The sequence below is a fragment of the Melanerpes formicivorus genome, unplaced genomic scaffold, assembly GCF_026170545.1.
Source record: "Melanerpes formicivorus ecotype bairdi unplaced genomic scaffold, bMelFor1.0.p_v2 SCAF_4, whole genome shotgun sequence".
In the NCBI taxonomy this organism is placed as follows: domain Eukaryota; kingdom Metazoa; phylum Chordata; class Aves; order Piciformes; family Picidae; genus Melanerpes; species Melanerpes formicivorus.
The window spans coordinates 30,521,183-30,541,107 of record NW_027142356.1 but is presented as its reverse complement, the minus strand read 5'-3'; the positions used below and the strand labels follow the sequence as shown (position 1 = coordinate 30,541,107).

General features: G+C 46.1%; 1 protein-coding gene across 4 annotated transcripts in view; it reads right to left on the bottom strand.

Moving 5' to 3' along the window:
• STIM2 (stromal interaction molecule 2) overlaps window positions 1-19,925 on the bottom strand; it is an 85,874-nt gene that overhangs the window by 13,569 nt on the left and 52,380 nt on the right. For all 4 annotated transcript variants that reach the window (XM_068137537.1, XM_068137538.1, XM_068137539.1 and 1 more), the window contains exons 2-6: window positions 19,426-19,556; window positions 4,539-4,653; window positions 2,881-2,992; window positions 1,818-1,933; window positions 502-679 (exon numbers count right to left, since the gene is read on the bottom strand). In XM_068137537.1, the coding sequence (XP_067993638.1) occupies window positions 502-679; window positions 1,818-1,933; window positions 2,881-2,992; window positions 4,539-4,653; window positions 19,426-19,556 (652 nt within the window). The remainder of the gene's footprint in view (window positions 1-501; window positions 680-1,817; window positions 1,934-2,880; window positions 2,993-4,538; window positions 4,654-19,425; window positions 19,557-19,925) is intronic.

Here is a 19,925-nt window from a genome sequence, read left to right as displayed (position 1 = left end):
CAGCAGCAATTACAGCGCACAATGTGATGTCCACCTCCGACAAAAGATGCACACTTTTAGGTCAGCCTTCATTAAAGGTGCAGTAAGTTCAAAATACAACTCTTTGCAGGCAGCTGAGCTACAGGTGTACTACAGAAGACTATAAACTCTCAGAGTGCAAAATCAGCAAGAGAACCAGTGCAGGTCTGTTTCAATCTAAGGAGCTTAATGTTCTGTAGGGATTCCATAATCAGCTGTAATTACACGGAAACAAAAGTAGTCTATAGGGGGAAAAAAACCACCCAATCTCTGCTCTCTACCTTCATCTCTAAGTTCACACTGCCTGCTCAAACACCCAGGAGCAATTTATACCCCCAAAAATACATCACTGAAACCACAAATTCCATGCAAAATGCAGACAAGCAAAGGCATCTGAAGGCCAATCATTGATGACTGTATTTAGATTTGTATTGAACCTCAAAACAAAAGGACAATCTTAACTTCCGGTTGTTGCTTTTTTACCTTTCCTGCAAGTCCAGGAGACTTTGCTCTGCTGTTTGGAGACTTTCCAAGTCCTTCATCATTTTGGTGATGTGTTCTTTGGAGGTTCTGTTCTGTGTGTATGCAAACCAGCAGCCTCCAAAGCCAATCACTATCGACACTGTCAGTATAAAATCTTTCATCCAGTTGTGAGGGGGACCTGCACAGAGAACATCATCATCAGGACACAGAAAACAAACTGTGGACTTCTCCCCTACAGAAACTGGTGCTAAACACAATCCCATGCTCATTTATCTCCAAGTTGTCAAATGCAATTTCCATAGCACATAAGCAACTCTGCTTCTACATAATCTGCACCAAAACATACCTCAGTCTGAGGAAAGCTCACTAACTTTGACAGTATAGAGCTTGTAACTTCATTTAAAAGAGTTAAGAGAGCTTTCCCAACACATCATCTCAGACCAGTAGGAACTTGAGTTGTTTCACAAAAGTGCAAGTGACTAAAACCTTTACAGGACAGTTTCTCCTGGCATTAGAAGTGTGATGCCAACACAAAATGCCTTTCTCCCCGCTAGAAGTCTCCATGTCAGAGCTCTCAGGGAAATTCAAATCAGCAAGGCCAGCTCTTCACTGCTCTGCAACCTGACCAAGCACCTTGAGTACTGTGTCCAGTTCTGGGACCCTCAGTTTAGGAAAGATGTTGACTTGCTGGAACATGTCCAGAGAAGGGCAACAAGGCTGGAAAGGGGTTTGGAGCACAAGCCCTATGAAGAGAGGCTGAGGGAGCTGGGATTGTTTAGCCTGGAGAAGAGGAGGCTCAGGGGTGACCTCATCGCTCTCTAGAACCACCTGAAGGGTGGTTGTAGCCAGAAAGGGGTTGGTCTCTTCTCACAGGCAACCATCACCAGAACAAGGGGACACAGTCTCAAGCTGCACCAGGGGAAGTTTAGGCTCGAGGTGAGGAGGAAGTTCTTCACTGAGAGAGTAATTCCTCTTTGGAATGGGCTGCCCGGGAAGGTGGTGGAGTCACCATCCCTGGAGGTGTTCAAGAGGGGATTGGATGTGGCACTTGGTGCCATAGTCTAGTCATGAGGTCTGTGGTGACAGGTTGGACTCGATGATCCTCGAGGTCCCTTCCAACCCTAGTGATACCGTAATCCTAGCACCGTGATTAGCTTTTTGAATTCACAGGCCAGGTCCACAAGGCATGCTGCTCCACCTAGAAGCACATCCATGAAATGAACTGTCCTGCCTACAGCATCAATCATCACTGAAAACAACCTCTGCTGAGTTCCCACAAATGAGAGAGACAAGAAAAGCTCCAGAAGGCTACTAACGTGTGAGGGGTCCAAACAGCACAACATCCAAGGCCTTCAGCTGAAGCTTCTGCCTGTGGCTCCGGTCGATTATTTTCAGGTGAGAGATCATGAAAGCATGTTCATTGACTGCTATCCTGTTAATGAGGAGATAAAAGGTTACCCATTCTACATGCTATATTCAAACAGGAAAGAAAAGCATCACCAGCACTTCCCATAGTTAAGTTAAGCAGCTGGAGTGACAGACAGAACACGAGGACAGTAAATAAAGTAAAAGCATGTGGCAAAGGAAGAACATGAAATCATTTCCCTATCTTTTCTTTCTGGAACAGTCATGGAATCAATCCAGGTAATGGTGTATTTGCAGACTTGTGATACTAAAATACATGCAGGTGTAACGGTGATGCTCAAGAAAAGGGGTTCTGCAGGCAGTCTGTGGTGTATACCCACCCAGTGGATTGGAAGCTGTTCAAAAGGAAGCTCATTACCATACAGAACTGTGTGATGATCAATAAAAGCTTAAACTGCAAGAAACAAAGCTAAGAGAAAAGGAGTGGCAAGGAGCATTTCTAAGTATTTTGTCAGGAAAAGGAGGCCTTCCTGCAGCCAAACACATCTTGCAGCCAACCACACCGCTGTCTACAACTACCTGAAGGGAGGTTGTAGCCAGGTGGGGGTTGCTCTCTTCTCCCGGGCAGCCAGCGCCAGAACAAGAGGACACAGTCTCAAGCTGCACCAGGGAAGGTTTAGGCTGGATGTTTGGAAGAAGTTCTTCACAGAAAGATTGGCCATTGGAATGGGCTGCCCAGGGAAGTGGTAGTGTCATCATCACTAGAGGTGTTTAGGAAGAGACCGGACAGGGCGCGCTTGGTGCCATGGTTTAGTTGATGAGATGGTGTTGGGTGATAGGTTGGACTCCATGATCTCAAAGGTCTTTTCCAACCTGGTTAATTCTATTCTATTCTATCTTGGTGGACTTAGGTGCACAGAGCTGTTCCCACATGCAGACTAAAACATTAACTTATGGGTCTAGGTTGGGATTTTTGTTCTCATTATTTGAAAGTAATCCAGAAGAAAGGTTCACCTGGGAAGTGTTGTTCCGTTGACATTGCTGTCTCTAAAGTTCTTCTCATACTGGGGCAGTTCCACAAACTCTGACAGCCACTGAAGAGTGTCCTCTTGAGTCCAGTTATGAACTGGAAGAAAAAGATAATTTTTGTAAAAATAAATAGCAAGGCACATAGAGAAGCAGCAGAAAAACAGGTTACAGTGAGCAAGAGGGTTTAGCCAAATACAGCTGCAGAAAATTCAGTCCTAAGATTCACCAAGGTGATCCTGGCATTGTCCCTTGTTCGCAATATCCCTCAGGAAAACTGCAAACAAACAAGCATGGAACCAACAGAAACATCTCTTTATTAAAAATTCCATGTGTTGCTTTAGTTAAAGTCAGGACAGCATTCTGTGACTTTTATGTGCTTCAACTGATCTCAGCCTCAAGCCTTTTGTCTTTGCTATTCCTGCAAAACCCAGCAAAGGCCAGCAGGTGCTGGAGCCATCTACGGCAATGTCCCAAGATCACTCCCAGGATGGTGGCTTAACGACTTGTTTGCACAAGAATCTTCTTAGAGCCTCAGCCGGCTCCCACAGAATGAGAGAGGAGAGGATACTGAAAGCAAATACTGAAAGGCAGCAGAAAGTTAACAGGTAAATACTAAAATCTCCCTCAAAAGTACCTCTACCGGCTGTATAGCATGCAGGACTGTACCCACCCTCCTGCATGAGGCTGGCACTAGAAATTAGCAGCATGTAAGAAACCAAAATTCCTAAACCACTTAGAAAGGAAAATCTGTAGTTGCCATTTTATTAAATGGAATAGGTTCATTATCTGAGGGGCTTCACACTCTCTAGCAGTCAACAGGTGACTGTTCACACTGCCTGGGACTCTCATTCAAAGATCCTTCCTTAGTTTCCCCTGTGAGCTGCACATAAAGCCATTAGAAGCAGAGCAAGGCCACACACTCCCCTCAAATCATCTGAGCCTTACTCACACTGTTCCCTACAGCCAAGAAAGCCAGACCAGAGATAAAGACACCAGACACATCAGATACTTCTGGTATTACTGCAGCCTAACCTTCTGAAGAGCTGCTCCTCAGATGAACAATTGCAGGGAAATCCTTTTCTCTGACAATTGAGTTGCAATGCTTGCACTGAACAAGACCTCTGGTGACTAAGGAGCATTTACATTTGAAGAGATGAGGCTAAAAACCACTGGTGAAAACACAGGTGCACAGCAAACACTTACCCAATGCATGACCTCAGACTGCACTTTGATGACTTCCCACATTCCCAGAACGAACCAGTGGCATGTTCCTACTTTCATTGTTTTTGGCACCACTTTTAGCTGTTTAACTGTACCAACTATTAGATCTCTCTAAGGTCACCATTAGTGTAACCCCTTCTGACTGGGGTGGGGAAGAAAAGTGAAGCATTTCCCCCCTGACAGCTCTAACATTCCCAGCCTCTCAAGAGGAAATCGACAGCAGCTGGACTGAACCAGCGCTTAACCAGGTTTACACACTTAGGAGGAGCAGTACCAGAGTCATGAAATGGACATCATCCATTTACTACTCTAAACTACTTGGGGGAGGGGGAACTTAAATGTTGTCGATTTGACAACAACTTGAATGTTGAATGATGTCTATTTCAGGAGCCACCATCATTTCCAGCTTCTGCTTTACCTACCTTCAGACGTTTTCCAGCGTCTCCACAGATCCTCAATGGTGATGTGTTTGTCTTCTCTGTGCAGGTGACTGTGCTTGTTAGAGGCATCCTTGTACTGCATATCTTCCCTCAGGAACTGCAGAAAAGGGAAAACATTCAGCTGAAATGCTAAAACAACAACTTCTAAACAGAACCTACATGGGAAGCAGGCAGAGAAGAACCTTTATGACTTCTTCCCCATGCGAGCACCACACAATTCCTGTAGACTTGACTACATCAAAACCTCAGCAAGCAAATTAAATACCCTTAGAGGGTTTGATTTTTCACCATGATTCAATCCTAGAGATGCTGAAGGTGCAGCTGTTGGCACACCAGGTTTAACAACATGAGCAGTGTGCCACATATTCACCTGAATGACAAGAATGCACCACGCAGGTAACGCTGCACACTTCTGAAAACATTTCACCACCTTCACCTCCTTGGAGACAAGACCAGGTAAGACTTGAAAACGTGCCAGTCCTTTCTGGATGAGTAACACCTGGATCCTGCTACACCAGTTAAATGCTTGAGGGATGAGAGAAAGGTGTTGGCTAAGGATTATTAAAATCTTTTGATTAGACAACAAAACTTTGACTTGTATTTCATCAAATTAAAACACAGAAGGCATCTTAGGGCCAATTTCTCCTCGCTAATCACTCTTTAGTGACTCCACTCCAAACACAGAGCATTACACAAGGCTGTTTCACTCTCAGTAATTAGCAGAAAGCCTGTGTCACACCTTGCCTTTTAGTTGACAGGGCAAGAAGGCAGATCTGCAGTCACATCTTGCTTTTATCACTCTTCACAAGCCACTACCAATGGGTTATCCAAAGGCATACAAGACAAACAGCAAGGAACTCTAAAACCCGTTTTCTTTTTGTCTCACACAGGCCTAGAGAAATTTGAATTCTGATTAGAACACACCTCCCATGGATAGTGGAAACCTCCCATAGGAATGTCCCTAAAAGCACAGCATGAGCAGTCTCTGTGGGTGGAGACCAGAAAGCTAACATGAAAGCCAAATATCTTCCACAGCAGATCGCTTGCTCACTGCAGCTCCTGAAGGATAAAGCTGCTCAAGCGAAACCAGCTACAGATAGTCATGACAGCTAACTCAAAACCCAGCTTTGGATGAGGCTGCTCAGATGTCACCACCACGAGGAAGGAGGTCATGCTAAAGATGCACTGCAGAAGACCTCCCTTCTTAGAACACAACAAGCAGAGGACTGAGTGCTGCAGCTGTATGCAGACATGAATATCTGCTGCAGAACCTCTGCTGCAGATTCCACAGCCCAGCTGAGAACTCTGACCACTTCCTAAACCCATCAAACCACCACGGACCTGGCACAGATAACAAAGTGTGCAGCCAAAGGCAGATTATCTTACTTGTTTCTACTCTATTAAAGGGTAAACTGAAGGTACCAAAGAAAGAGAGAACTAAACTCCATCTTATTTCAGAGTGTCTCTAAGCCTTTCCAGAGTAAAGTGCAGGCTCTGAATGTCAGACATGGACATTTGTTTTACAAATGGACATCACGGGCTGATGGAGCTTGCAAAGAGGAAGAGAATGGAATGCAAAGCATGGATACAAGGAGGACATGAACTGTCCAGGAGTGGGGTCAGGGGAGGACACAGACAACCTGAGAGCTAGAGCATATCCTCTACAAAGACAGACAAGAGAGTTTGGTTTCCTCATGCTGGACAAGAGAAGGCTCTGGGGAGACCTAGGAGCCTCCCAGGACTTGAAGGAAGGTGGGAGAGAGCTGGAGAGGGACATTTGATAAAGGCATGGAGGGATGGGGATGAAGAATGATGGCTTCAAACTGGAAGAAGCTGGACTGAGATGAGACATGAGGAGGAAATTCTTCCCCATGAGGGTGGTGAGGCACTGGAACAAGTCGCCCAGGGAGGTTGTAGATGCCCCTTCCCTGGAGGTGTTCAGGGCCAGGTTGGATGAGGGGGTTGGAACTAGATGATTGTTAAGGTCCCTTCCAACTCAAACCATTCTATGATTCTGTGATGGTTCTATATATAAAGGTTTCAGTATATTGTGCATCTCCTTAGCTCAAACTCATGCCTCAGGTAAGTTTTGTTCATAGGAAATAAACTCACCTTTTCCTCATTTCTAGTTGTCAGCAAAGGTTTTTACATACTGTAGGACAAGAACATTTGAGCATTTACAGGTCCTGCCAAGGAAAATCTGAGGTGCTGTTAGAAGGAATACATTCAGGGCTGGGAATAAAGATGAGGATGCCAACTGCTACAGAAGAAAAGCTGCAAGGTCATCATCTCACCCCCAAGCACCAAGAAAGCATTCTGATTTTGGAAATGGGATGGACACAGGTTACCTTGGCAGCCAGAGAAGCAATGCAAACAGCACCCAGATGATCTTCAAGATCCCTTCCAACCCAAACCACTCTATGAATTTATGAAAACTTGCAGTTCCATGTCATTGTGCTGCAGAACCCACAGAGGGAGCAAGAGTTAAGGCAAGAATTAACACGACAAGGGGCGGGGGGGAGCAGGCTGCGAATTTCACCACTAATCGCAAATCACAGCTTCAAGCACAGGATTTCCCGGGGGAAGAGGATGGCAGACTTCTATTCCTCAGAGAGGTCCTCTGATACCAGAGGGTCACAACAGTAAAATTACAACTGAGAGAACCAGAAAGGGGCCATCAAGTTTTGAAGAGAGAACACATTTGCTAATGAAAAAATACAGACCATCACCTAACATCTTTCTCTTGTCTAAAAGAGCTTTGTTTCAAAACTGGCCTCCTATGGAATTTCTCCTTTAAGAACACAGGGATTGTGTCCTAGCTGGAAGAAATCCTTAAAAACACAACTACTCTAGTAAAAAGAGAGGAATTTTTTTTTGTTCCTTGTCATGGCAGCTAATCTCTCTTCTGTTGCCCTGGTCATTAAGTATACAAAGAAAAGGTTAGAAAAATAACTCTAAATAGGGAGGTTAAAAGAATAAGCTCCAAAAGAAAACATCTAAGGATTGTCTTGGCCAACATAATTAAGAGAGAGAGAAGGCCTTTTAAAGACTACAAAGCTGAAAGCAAGAAGGCAGCAGATAAGTTACCCAAAAACTCTATGTGAAACAAGAAGTAGAATAATTTGTCCAAGGAGTTACTTCAAAAAACAAGTAGAGAACAGAAGGAAAAAACACCACACCTAGGCTGGAAACTGGACTTTTGATCCCAAAAGTACCTTAAGAACTGTGCCTCTACAAAGAAATACTGGAACAGGTTGCCTGGAGATGTAGTTGAGGCCCCATCCCTGGAGACATTCAAGGTCACACTTGATGGGGCCCTGAACAACTTGCTCTAGCTGGAGATGTCCATGCTGACTGCAAGGGGTGCTGGACAAAATGTCTTTTGAGGGCCCCTGCCAATCCAGTGCATTCTCTGGTTCTGTGACTCACACCCCAAACCAAAAGGTTCAGCAGGGTAATAGGTGGAGAGGAAACTTTCTCCTCCCTGGAGGGGACAGGACTTGTGGAGCCCTGGAAAAAGAGTTCAAAGGTCAGCTGTGCCACAACCTTCTTTTCAGGAAGCCTTTAGTGCCCCAACATTCACTAAAATCCAGTCAACTCACAACCAAAAACCTGAACCAAGAACCCCAGCCGCCACAAGAACACCCAAACATACAAACAAAAGCCAAACAAACAAATCCCAACCCTTCACAGAAAGGAACAAAGATACCCTAGATGGAGAGAGAGCACTTGGTGACTGAAGGCCCATGCAGCACCACACGAAGTTAAACCATGTTAAAATATGGAAGCCACAAGAAATTCCTGCTCCCTGAAGGAAAAATGAACAATGGCATCCTTTAGCAGTGGAACAGTCAACTGCAGCTCCTTGCCTGCAGGAAGTGCTTCCATGCTGTGTTTATATCCATGTTTACATTCTGCTCTGGCTGGGGGCTCAAGTTTATGATTTTCTGTTTCACCAACTTAAAATAGCTCCTTTAACTGACAAGTTTACTTCAGGAGCAATTAGTAGCATCTTCTGGCTAAGGATTCTTGGCTTCCTTGAGCATCTAGTCCTTAAACAGTGTTACTGCCTTCACTTCTATCCCTTCAGAAGAAACTCTGCACCACTTGGAACTCCAGTTTTCCTGTAATCCCACCCCCAGGTAGAGCATGGCCAGACACTCTTTGGTACATCCCCTCATGCAGTGTCACACTTGGTGACTCAGTTATGATGGCAACTGTGCTTTTAAGAGACAACATGCTATAGTTAGTGATGGCTTCAAACTGGGAGATGATGGATTGAGATGAGACATGAGGAAGAAATTCTTCCCCACAAGGGTGGTGAGGCACTGGAAGAGGTTGCCCACAGAAGCTCCAAGTGTGGCACTGTTCATAGCCAGGTTGGACGAAGCCTTGAGCAAGCTGGTCTAGCAGGAGGTGTCCTTGCCCATGGAAAAGGGTTGGAACCAGAGGATCCCAAAGGTCCCTTCCAACCCAAACCACTCTAGGATTCTATGATTCCAGAAGCATTAAGTTATCACTGCAAGGAAATGACAAGAAAGGCTGATGAAAGTAAAACTGTCAGGTAGGATGGACAGGGTACACAGCTGCCTACTCTGCAGAAATGGCTTCTAGAGAGGTTCCCTGGTAAGATTAGGAATGTGTTCAAGTACAGTACAAATATTACTGGGAAAATGTAGCCTGTGGCCATCAAAGTGCCACCAAGTCTATCTTAACTAAGCTGCAAACTGTATTGCAAAAGGATTATTGCAGCTGAAAATTGTACCTATTGTATAGCAAAGTCTACTTTGCAACCTTTTCACAGCCAGGCCAAAATTCCCAGGGGGACATTTCCCTGTGGCAGGTCTGAATGCCTGCAGCGCTACAGAAACGGGAGCAGACAGCTCAATATTAGCTTAAGTAGCTCCAAGGAGGCAAGGCATGAGGTGGATCTGATCCAAATCACCTTGGTGCAAGTTACCATGCAACCATGGCCGTGATCACAAAGGCTGCCTCTCCACAGGGCTGCTCTGCACAGGTACAGCTGTAGATGGCATTGAGCTGGAACAGGAGAAATTTAGACTGGAGATCTTTGCAGTAAGGGTGGTGAGACACTGGAAAGGTTGCCCAGGGAGTTTGTGGATGCCCCCTCCCTGGTGGTGTTCAAGGTCAGATTGGATGAGGCATTGAGCAACTTGGTGGAAGGTGTCCCTGCTCATGGTGGGAGGGTTGGAACTAGATGATCTTTAAGGTCCCTTTCCAAACCAAACCATTTTATGAATCATGTGTTCAGGCATAACTTGGCTCCTTCCTACCCTGCTCTGAAAACACAGGCTCTGTGGACATGCTAGAGCTGCTTGCAGAACTCCAGGAGGCTAAACATCTGTAAGGCACTCTTCCTGGGGACAAATACATTAGCAGATGAATGATAAAACCCAGTGGCAAAAAAACCCCAACAAACCCTGTCTCCCCTCCCCCCCCAGCCAAACAAGAAACCACAACTAAAACCCCACCAACCACCACAACAAAACCCCAAAGCAAACACACATAAAAATATCAACCAACCAAAACAGAAAAACAAAGCACAACTCATGTACCAGCTCTACAATAAAATAAGAGAATTAAACCACTCCAATAGCTTTGGGGGAGGGGGGTGGGGAAGGGGGAATATTTGTTGAGCTGGTCAGGAAGCTCAAAACACTAATTTGAACTTATTGGTAGCAGGCTCTTGCCCAGCCAGATGCAAAACCAGCACAGAAGCCATCCCAGTTTCATGCAAAGCAGTGAAAATGTTCTTGGTTTGTGCCTCACTGCAGCAGGTCTCTTCCCACCAGGCAGAGCTCTACCCAGCCAGACGACACTGAGCTGCACGCTGGTTTACACAAAGGTGAGCACCAGCTCAGGGTCCTTGATTACAAGAATCAAAAGGATGTAATCAGAAGTCAAGCTAACTTTAAAGGGTATTCATCACCTTGCTGAGTGTGTATTTGCAGACAACACCACAAAGAAGGAGCTCAGTCTATAGCAAAACCTCTCCTAACTGAAACACCTGGGGTAGGTTCCTGAAATTTAACAAGGTCCCAGGAGGCACTGAACAAAGAGATCAGGCTTTTGAACTATGCCATCTATTTTTTTTTTCAACAACTGTTCCCCATACTGCTGTACTTCCCCTTCATTCAAAACCTTCTGCTAACTCTGTAGTCCAAGATGTAGCCACCAAAAGGAAGACAAAATCTGTGTCTACATTTGGGTTTTGTTACAGCCACAGGAGGGCTGCTCGCTTAGAGCCATCCTGAGTCCAATGTTCAGTTCCCAAAGTGGTGTTTTCACTTTCTGCTTCTGACATCCAAAACACACACACTGAAAATGGGAGCTCCACACCACCTTGTGGGATCCAATTCCTCAGGATTTCCTGTCCTGGAATTTCTTGCCATCTTGCCCAAAGCACTTAGCACTTCCTGCTGTCCAGAACTGATTACTGAAATCATCATAGAATTGTTTCAGTTGGAAAAGACCTCCACGATCATAAGGGTCCAACCACCAGATGATGCAGGCAGCTCCTCCCCTCAAGACTGAGGGAGCTGAGGCTGCGTGGCCTGGAGAAGAGGAGACTCAGGGGTGACCTTATTGCTCTCTGCAACTACCTTAGGGGAGGTTGTGGACAAGCGGAGGTTGGTCTCTTCTCCCAGGCAACCAGCACCAGAGCAAAAGGACACAGTCTCAGGCTGCACCAGGGGAGGTTTGGGCTGGATGTTAGGAGGAAGTTCTACACAGAGAAAGTGATTGCCCATTGGAATGGGCTGCCTGGGGAGGTGGTGGAATCACCATCATTGGAGGTGTTCAGGAGGAGACTTGATAGGGTGCTTGGTGCCATGGTTTAGTTCATTAGGTGGTATTGGATAATGGGTTGGACGTGATGATCTTGAAGGTCTCTTCCAACCTGGTTTATTCTATTCAATTAAACCCAAAGACACTCAGTAGATGTTGTCAGCAAACACCAGATTCATACAAAAAAACAACCCCCCAAAACCACAAACCAAAACAATCTATAAGCCATCCCCTCTTCCTATTTTCAGCCTTATCTGGAGTTTCAGGAACAAATATCTCCAACATGGTGGTGCAAAGCGATCGGAACCTCAGCTGACCAGCTCCAGAGTATCATGCAGAAGGAGCTGCTCCTCCTAGGTGGCTTCTTGGCCTCCTCTCTCCCCTGTTTTCATCACCATGAAGGCTAGGATGTCTCTGCTCCAAACTAGAAAATCCTGTTTCACTCTTCCCCCCCCCCAGATCTCTTACATAATTGAAGAACAAAAATACCTACCAGCTCCTCTCTGCAGAGACTGCACAGCCAGTCTCCATCCCAGCTGCAATCCAGAACCATCCCACATGGAGAAGTGAAGATGTTATGCTTCATTTCCCCAGATTCCCCTAGCAAGCTTGCAAAATAGCCTGTGCTGCAGAGGTGTGAGCACCATTTTAATTGCTCAAAGAATGGAGGCATAATGAACCAAGAATATGACTAGCAAATTCATTACATGACAACACACCAGTGCTGAGAGCATGAACTGGTTTCTCCTTTACTGTAACCCTTTTAATCACCATTTCAGGAGGGTGTGCTGAAGCGGATGTTCCTCAACTCACCCCACTTGGATCAGCTGTTTATTTTTAACTGCATTGTTTACACTTGGAGCTGCATCTTCTCCATTTTTATTTCCTCCTGGATGCTTTCTTGACTTTGTTTCTTTTTTCAGACTCCAGTTCCCAAACACCACAGCGTACTCTCTCAAGACATGATGGTTGTTTCACCACCCCTGGATTATCTTCAGCTTGGATGCCAATATGCCCTGGAGCCCTCCCACAACAGCTTTCTGAGCCCATCCCTTTAGAAAAGGTCACTTCAAAGGAAGCTCTTGGACTGCCAAGCATCCTGCTCCTGTTAAGCTCACTGCAGCCCAAATGCTATATTGCCATTGCTATTCCTGATGAGATCATGCTAGCTGCTTTTTCTGTTTTGATCAGTCTGTAGGAGACAATCATCCTTCCTGTTAGAGGTAGAACAGAATAGAATAGAATAGAATAGAATAGAATAGAATAGAATAGAATAGAATAGAATAGAATAGAATAGACCAGACCAGACCAGACCAGACCAGGTTGGAAGAGACCTTCAAGTTCATCATGTCCAATCTATCATCCAACACCACCTAATCAACTAAACTATGCAACCAAGCACCCTGTCAAGTCTCCTCCTGAACACCTCCAGCAATGGTGACTCCACCACCTCCCAGGGCAGCCCATGATACTTGCCTCCAGACAACATTCTAAGTAAAGGCACTTCTTCGTATCACCCCTCAGGTTCTAACTGCTTTAACCATACTGTTAAAAGCCACTTCCTCAGTACTGCAGTCCATCTCCTCAGTGCTTTTTGTCTTTTCTGATTTTTGGTGGCTGTAGGAGATGGGGAGAGACTCACAGAATTGTTTTGGTTGGAGAAAACCTCTGAAGATCATCAAGTCCAACCTTCCTTGAGGTCCCTTCCAACCCTAACCATTCTATGATTCTTGGATTTTTCTGTTAAGTAATTCTGCAAGTGCATTCATAAAACAACAACAAAACAGTTGCCATTAGGTGCCATTAGGTGGCTGTGACACTACACACACAGGTATTAATATTTAAAAAACAACAGCTTCCCATGTAGTGCTACAGGCTGGGGTCAGAGTGGCTGGAGAGCAGCCAGGCAGAAAGTGACCTGGGGGTACTGGTTGACAGTAGGCTGAACATGAGCCAGCACTGTGCCCAGGTGGACAAGAAGGCTAAGGGCATCCTGGCCTGTATCAGGAACAGTGTGGCCAGCGGGAGCAGGGAGGGAATTCTGTCCCTGTACTCAGCACTGGTTAGGCCACACCTTGAGTACTGTGTCCAGTTCTGGGCCCCCCAGTTTAGGAAAGATGTTGACTTGCTGGAATGAGTCCAGAAAAGAGCAACAAAGCTGGGGAGGGGTTTGGAGCACAAGTCCTATGAGGAGAGGCTGAGGGAGCTGGAGTTGCTTAGCCTGGAGAAGAGGAGGCTCAGGGGAGACCTTACTGCTGTCTACAACTACCTGAAGGGAGGCTATAGCCAGGTGGAGGTTGGTCTTTTCTCCCAGGCAACAAGCACCAGAACAAGAGGACAAAGTCTCAAGCTGCACCAGGGGAGGTTTAGGCTGGAGGTTAGGAAGAAGTTCTTCATAGAAAGAGTGATTTTCCATTGGAATGGGCTGCCCAGGGATGTGGTGGAGTCACCATCACTGGAGGTGTTTAGGAAGAGACTTGATGGGGTGCTAGGTGCCATGGTTTAGTTGATGAGATGGTGTTGGATGATAGATTGGACTCGATGATCTCAAAGGTCTTTTCCAACCTGGTTAATTCTATTCCGTTTCGACAGCACTACTCCTCGAGGAAGTGGACTGACGCAGGATCCAGAGAGAGTGGTTCTCAGGAAACAGGAAAAACCTATGGAAATTGTGAGCACAGGCTAAGTCTCTGCTGCTTCTGCCTCTTCATCATGAGAACAGGTTTGGCACACGTGATGCAGCAGGTGCTTCCTGAGACAGATCACCTCCCACCACACCATTAAAACCTTCCTGAGCACTAAGTTCTCCTTCCAGCTACCCCTTTACAGCCAACCTCTGAGCCAGCTTGAACTGCAATCTTCTGTGTGTTCATAATAAAGTGAGAATCAATCTTCTGTATGTTAATAACAAAGTGGTAATAGCAGGACATAGACTGGGCAGAAAAAAATCACATTAGCCTGCCCTGACAGTAAGCAGAGTCTTTTCCCACATCCTTCCTTTTAACTCCTCTGTGCTCTGCCACACTCCCCGGCTTTCATACTGTGAGAGCCTACTTCACAGCAATTAGCAACTGCAGAGCAAAGCATGCTCTAAATTATAACAGAAATATATTATCTAACCCCTTTTATAACACAAATTTATTACCTACACCTTTTATGTTGCTGTTTTGTTTCAGTTATGCTTGTATTGAAGTACAATGTTCTATGCTGACAATTCAGGGCAAGTGTTAAAGGTATGTGACACCTGAATGCAAAACAAAGCTACATGAGTAGCTCTGATAAAAGCTCTTTTTAAACCCACCGCCCCCCCCCCCCCAAGGATTTTGTAATTAGAATTAGGAAAGCATCTTCTGGTGAATTTAAAAGGTCAAGTTTTTCATTTTTATAAACCTGTGTCTTGGTTTAAGAGCTGATCCTATGACTGTCTCTTAAGTGTTACCATCTAACATTAGGTAAGGAGGTTGACTTGCTGGAACGAGTCCAGAGAAGATCAACAGAGTTGGTGAGGGGTTTGGAACACAAGCCCTATGAAGAGAGGCTGAGGGAGCTGGGGTTGGTCAGCCTGGAGAAGAGGAGACTCAGGGGTGACCTTATCACTCTCTACAACTACCTGAAGGGAGGTTGTAGACAGGCGGATGATGGTCTCTTCTCCCAGGCAGCCAGTACCAGAACAAGAGGACACAGTCTCAGGCTGCGCCAGGGGAGGTTCAGGTTGGATGTTAGGAAGAAGTTCTATACAGAAAGAGTGATTGCCCATTGGAATGGGCTGCCCAAGGAGGTGGTGGAGTTGCCGTCATTGGAGGTGTTCAGGAGGAGACTTGATGTGGTGCTTGGTGCCATGGGTTAGCTGTTTGGGTGGGTTGGATTGGTTGATGGGTTGGACACGATGATCTTGAAGGTCTCTTCCAACCTGGTTTGGTTTATTCTAAATAAAGGTTTATTCTAAGTAACAGACCAAAGAATAAGGAAAGGAAAAGGCAAAAACTCCCCCACCACAAACCACCACAATCTAACCAGCCCAGGCTCAGACCGCAGCCCTTCTATCCTCCTTAGAGGACTCCAACAAATCCCTCATGTGTTTCCATGACTAATCAATCCCATGCTAAAAATTTAGATCAAGTTTCCCCACATCAGATTCCTCAAGGTCAAAGATAAGCTTCTTTCCAGTCCACACAAAGGAGACCCACAAGGCCTGCAGTATCAGACAATTCTGGGGGGAAATAAAAAGTTTCTTGTCGCAGTTCAGATTCTTTTACACCCTAGGGAAGCTCTCTACAGAATTATTGTGAGACAATTTCACAGAGGGGGGGAAAAAAAATCCAACTGCAACACAAAACATGGCATGAGGAACACTAGGAAAAATAGTAGCATGCAGATGAAGTGTCTGCAACTGCTGCTGGGAGTTCTTGGATTAGCAAATCAAAAGTTAAAATAAATAGAGCAGCATCTTTTGCTCTGCTTAACTTATTTTGAGAGGGGAAGGTATTTACAACAACTTTCTCCCTGGGTGTAACTAATCACTTGGAATTTGTTTCAAAGGCTTTAGCGATGGTTAAACAGCAGAAATTTACTGGTCTTTGCCACCTTTTTCTGCCAATCAACACACTCAATGTGCTGCTCTCCCCGGAGTCAAGGAGTGAATTGCACATCAGCTTTACTTCTAGGAAAGCCTTTTTTACTTAATCATTCCTCCAAGCAGCATCACCCACTGCGACAGAACAAAGCCAAACCCTGGGTTTGAGAAAGCATGGATCAGGACTTGTTTAGTGCATATTCAGACCTGCTGCCATCGGGTGACAACAGAACTCTGCCGCTGGAAGCCAGCTGTGAAGGTTGTGGTAAGGATGCAGTGAGAGATCACTCCCTTGGATTTGCAATTAAATCACATTTCTCCTTAATTTCGAGGTTTGAATTTCCTGCCCTGGAAGAAAGCACTCTCTGGAAATCCATATTTATCAGCCATTTGCATGGAAACTACATGAAGGGGACAAAAAAAAAAACCCAACTGGTGGGGTTATGATTAAATATTTATTCCATTATTAAAAATGAGCTGGCAGAGAACAGGGGCATGTTTCTGTCGGCTTATTCTGAGCTCAGCAGTGGTTTGTATATATACATATTTTTTACTCATCCCTCATTACCCAGCTACAACAAACTGTTCTAATTTCAGGCATTTTAACAGCTTTTCAGAGTAAACCAAACCTTTATTAGAATAAACCAAACCAGGTTGGAAGAGACCTTCAAGATCATCGTGTCCAACCCATCAACCAATCCAACCCACCCAAACAGCTAACCCATGGCACCAAGTACCCCATCAAGTCTCCTCCTGAACACCTCCAATGACGGCAACTCCACCACCTCCCCGGGCAGCCCATTCCATAGCGCAATCACTCTTTCTGTATAGAACTTCTTCCTAACATCCAGCCTGAACCTCCCCTGGCGCAGCCTGAGACTGTGTCCTCTTGTTCTGGTACTGGGGGCCTGGGAGAAGAGACCATCATCAGCCTGTCTACAACCTCCCTTCAGGTAGTTGTAGAGAGTGATAAGGTCACCCCTGAGTCTCCTCTTCTCCAGGCTAAGCAGCCCCAGCTCCCTCAGCCTCTCCTCATAGGGCTTGTGTTCCAAACCCCTCACCAACTTTGTTGCTCTTCTCTGGACTCGTTCCAGCAAGTCAACATCCTTCCTAAACTGAGGGGCCCAGAACTGGACACAGTACTCGAGGTGTGGCCTAACCAGCGCAGTGTACAGGGGCAGAATGACCTCCCTGCTCCTGCTGGCCACACTGTTCCTGATGCAGGCCAGGATGCCATTGGCCCTCTTGGCTGCCTGGGCACACTGCAGGCTCATGTTCATCCTACCATCAACCAGCACCCCCAGGTCCCTCTCTGCCTGGCTGCTCTCCAGCCACTCTGACCCCAGCCTGTAGCTCTGCAAGGGGTTGTTGTGGCCAATGTGCAGAACCCGGCACTTGGATGTGTTCAATCTCATGCCGTTGGACTCTGCCCATCTGTCCAGCCTGTCCAGGTCTCTCTGCAGAGCCTCTCTACCCTCTAGCAGATCAACTCTTGCCCCCAGCTTGGTGTCGTCAGCAAATTTACTGATGATGGACTCAATGCCCTCATCCAGATCATCAATAAAGATGTTAAAGAGCACAGGGCCCAGCACTGATCCTTGGGGCACACCACTACTGACTGGCTGCCAGCTGGATGTGGCACCATTCACCACCACTCTCTGGGCTCGGCCCTCCAGCCAGTTCCTAACCCATCGCAGTGTGCTCCCGTCCAAGCCATGGGCTGACAGCTTGGCCAGCAGTTTGCTATGGGGGACGGTGTCAAAGGCCTTGCTGAGGTCCAGGTAGACTACATCAACAGGCCTCCCCACATCCACCAGGCGGGTCACCTGATCATAGACGGAGATCAGGTTGGTCAGGCAGGACCTGCCCTTCCTAAATCCATGCTGGCTACGCCTGATCCCTTGGCCATCCTGTAAGTGCTGTGTTATTGCACTCAGGATGACCTGTTCCATGATCTTGCCTGGCACTGAGGTCAGGCTGACAGGCCTGTAATTCCCTGGCAAGAGTAGCTGCTCTTGCTTGGGCTTCTCGCAACACTGCTCTGGGACAGGAAGAAACTTAAGGTCAGATATAAAGAGAGTCCAGTGGAAATCAGGGCAGATCACTGGGACACTAGTAAAAAGTTCCCCCATGTACAAAAAATGCAGGGTTTGGTTTTTGTTTGGTGGTGGTTTTGGTTTGTTGCCATTTTGGGGCAGGTTTTGGGTGGTTTGGTTTGGGCTGTGTATTGTGGGGGGTGTTTTTTGTTTGTTTTTTGTTGTGGGATTTGTTTGATTGATTGGTTGGCTTTGTTTGATTGGGTTTTTTTGAAAGGGGGAAACAGGTTTGTTTAGGGCTTTTTTTTTTCTTGCTGGGTTTTGGTTTGCTTCATGTATTTATTTCCTTAACTTCCACTACAACAAATGCAGCACAAGCCAGGAGAATCACACCCTGCTGAGAAGTTCCTCAGGAAGCCCACACCAGCTTGCAGTCCCAGTTTGCAGACTGGACCATGCCTGTCCCAGACATCAATGACAGGAACCAGACACTCTGTGACAACAGAGATAGACTGTTTCCAGCTCCTCAGCTGCTTGGCCAGAACACCCCCTCAGGTGCAGGGCACGTTTTTCCCTCCAAAGTTTCAAGGCCCATGATTTCACTCTGGGCTATTCTTTCTCTTGTCCTGTATTCCTACAGAGAATTCCTAACTGTCAAGCAACAGCCACTGCTTGTACAGCCACACATTAAAGTACCTCAAGCCTGTACCCTGACACCTGCCAGAAAGCAAAAGCAGCAAGAACCAAGAAAGCTACATCAACATTTCCACTTCTGCTCAGCAATTCTAAGAATCCTGATGGAAAAGTTGAGTAAGCACAAGGGCAAGTCCTTTGCCATGACCAGCAGGAGCCCACCCAGCCAACTCTTTCAAGCACCACCAGGCAGGTCTGAATAACCTTCCCTACCGTATGGACTTCATCTAACATTAGTCTACAGCAGGAGGCACTTGCTACTTGAGCATGAAATGTTAGCAAAGCCACCTAAGAAAGCTTTCTGGACTGGAGTAGGTATTGTCTTGCACCATGAAGTGCCTGGAAGAGCTCTGAGGCAAACACAAAAGCCCAGGAATGTCTTTAGCAAGAAAACCTTAGAACAAAGAAGCTAAAAGGTGGCAGATCACACCAGCTGGGGGTCACCTTCGGCTAGCGAAACCAACACCATTTCCCTGCCTCTTAAACTAATCACAAAAAGAACAGCTTAAATTCAGAGCTGCACAAAAATTCCCTTCAGACTGGAGCAGTGGGCAATAATAGTCCATTTTGGACAATAACAGACATTTTTGGACAATTCTAGATATTACTCTCCTGCCACACCTGCCTGTGGGATGGGCTGGAGTAAGGAAAACAGCAAAGGCTACTCAAGCACTGGAATGTGAAGAGCAGCAATATAAAATGGGGTGGGGGGGAAGAGACAGACCTCATGCAGGGACAAGTAAAGGTTTCCTCCTCCTACCTCATCACTTTCATCTACTTCAATGCCACCATCTTTGTCATCATCCATTTGCTTGTGGATCATGCGAAGAGCTTCCAGGCTGAACCGATCCTCCTCAGTGAAGCACGGTGGGCTGAGGGAGCTGCAGGGATCTAAAGTGGAGGGGAAACAAAAAGAAAAGCAAAACCAGAAACATCAGCTCCTGTCACTCCAGAATATAAATCTCCCATGCAAGAGAAAGGGAGCTGTATGTGCACATGGATTGCACTGCACAAGCCATCAGATCTTAGATCTCCAATTTAGCTGGAGTATAATAAAAGAAGTGAAGGGATGGGTGGGGGTGGAATCAAGTCTCTTATTTTTCTTCTCCAGGAGGGAATCCCAAAGAATAGGCTGGAATAGTTTGACTCTTGGGTTCTTTTCCTATCATCCATCCTTAGCAATGTAGCACTGCAACAGCAAGTAAAGGCATTGCACTTTTAAAGCTCCTTTCTGGAAGCCTGGGCTGAACGGGCAGCAGT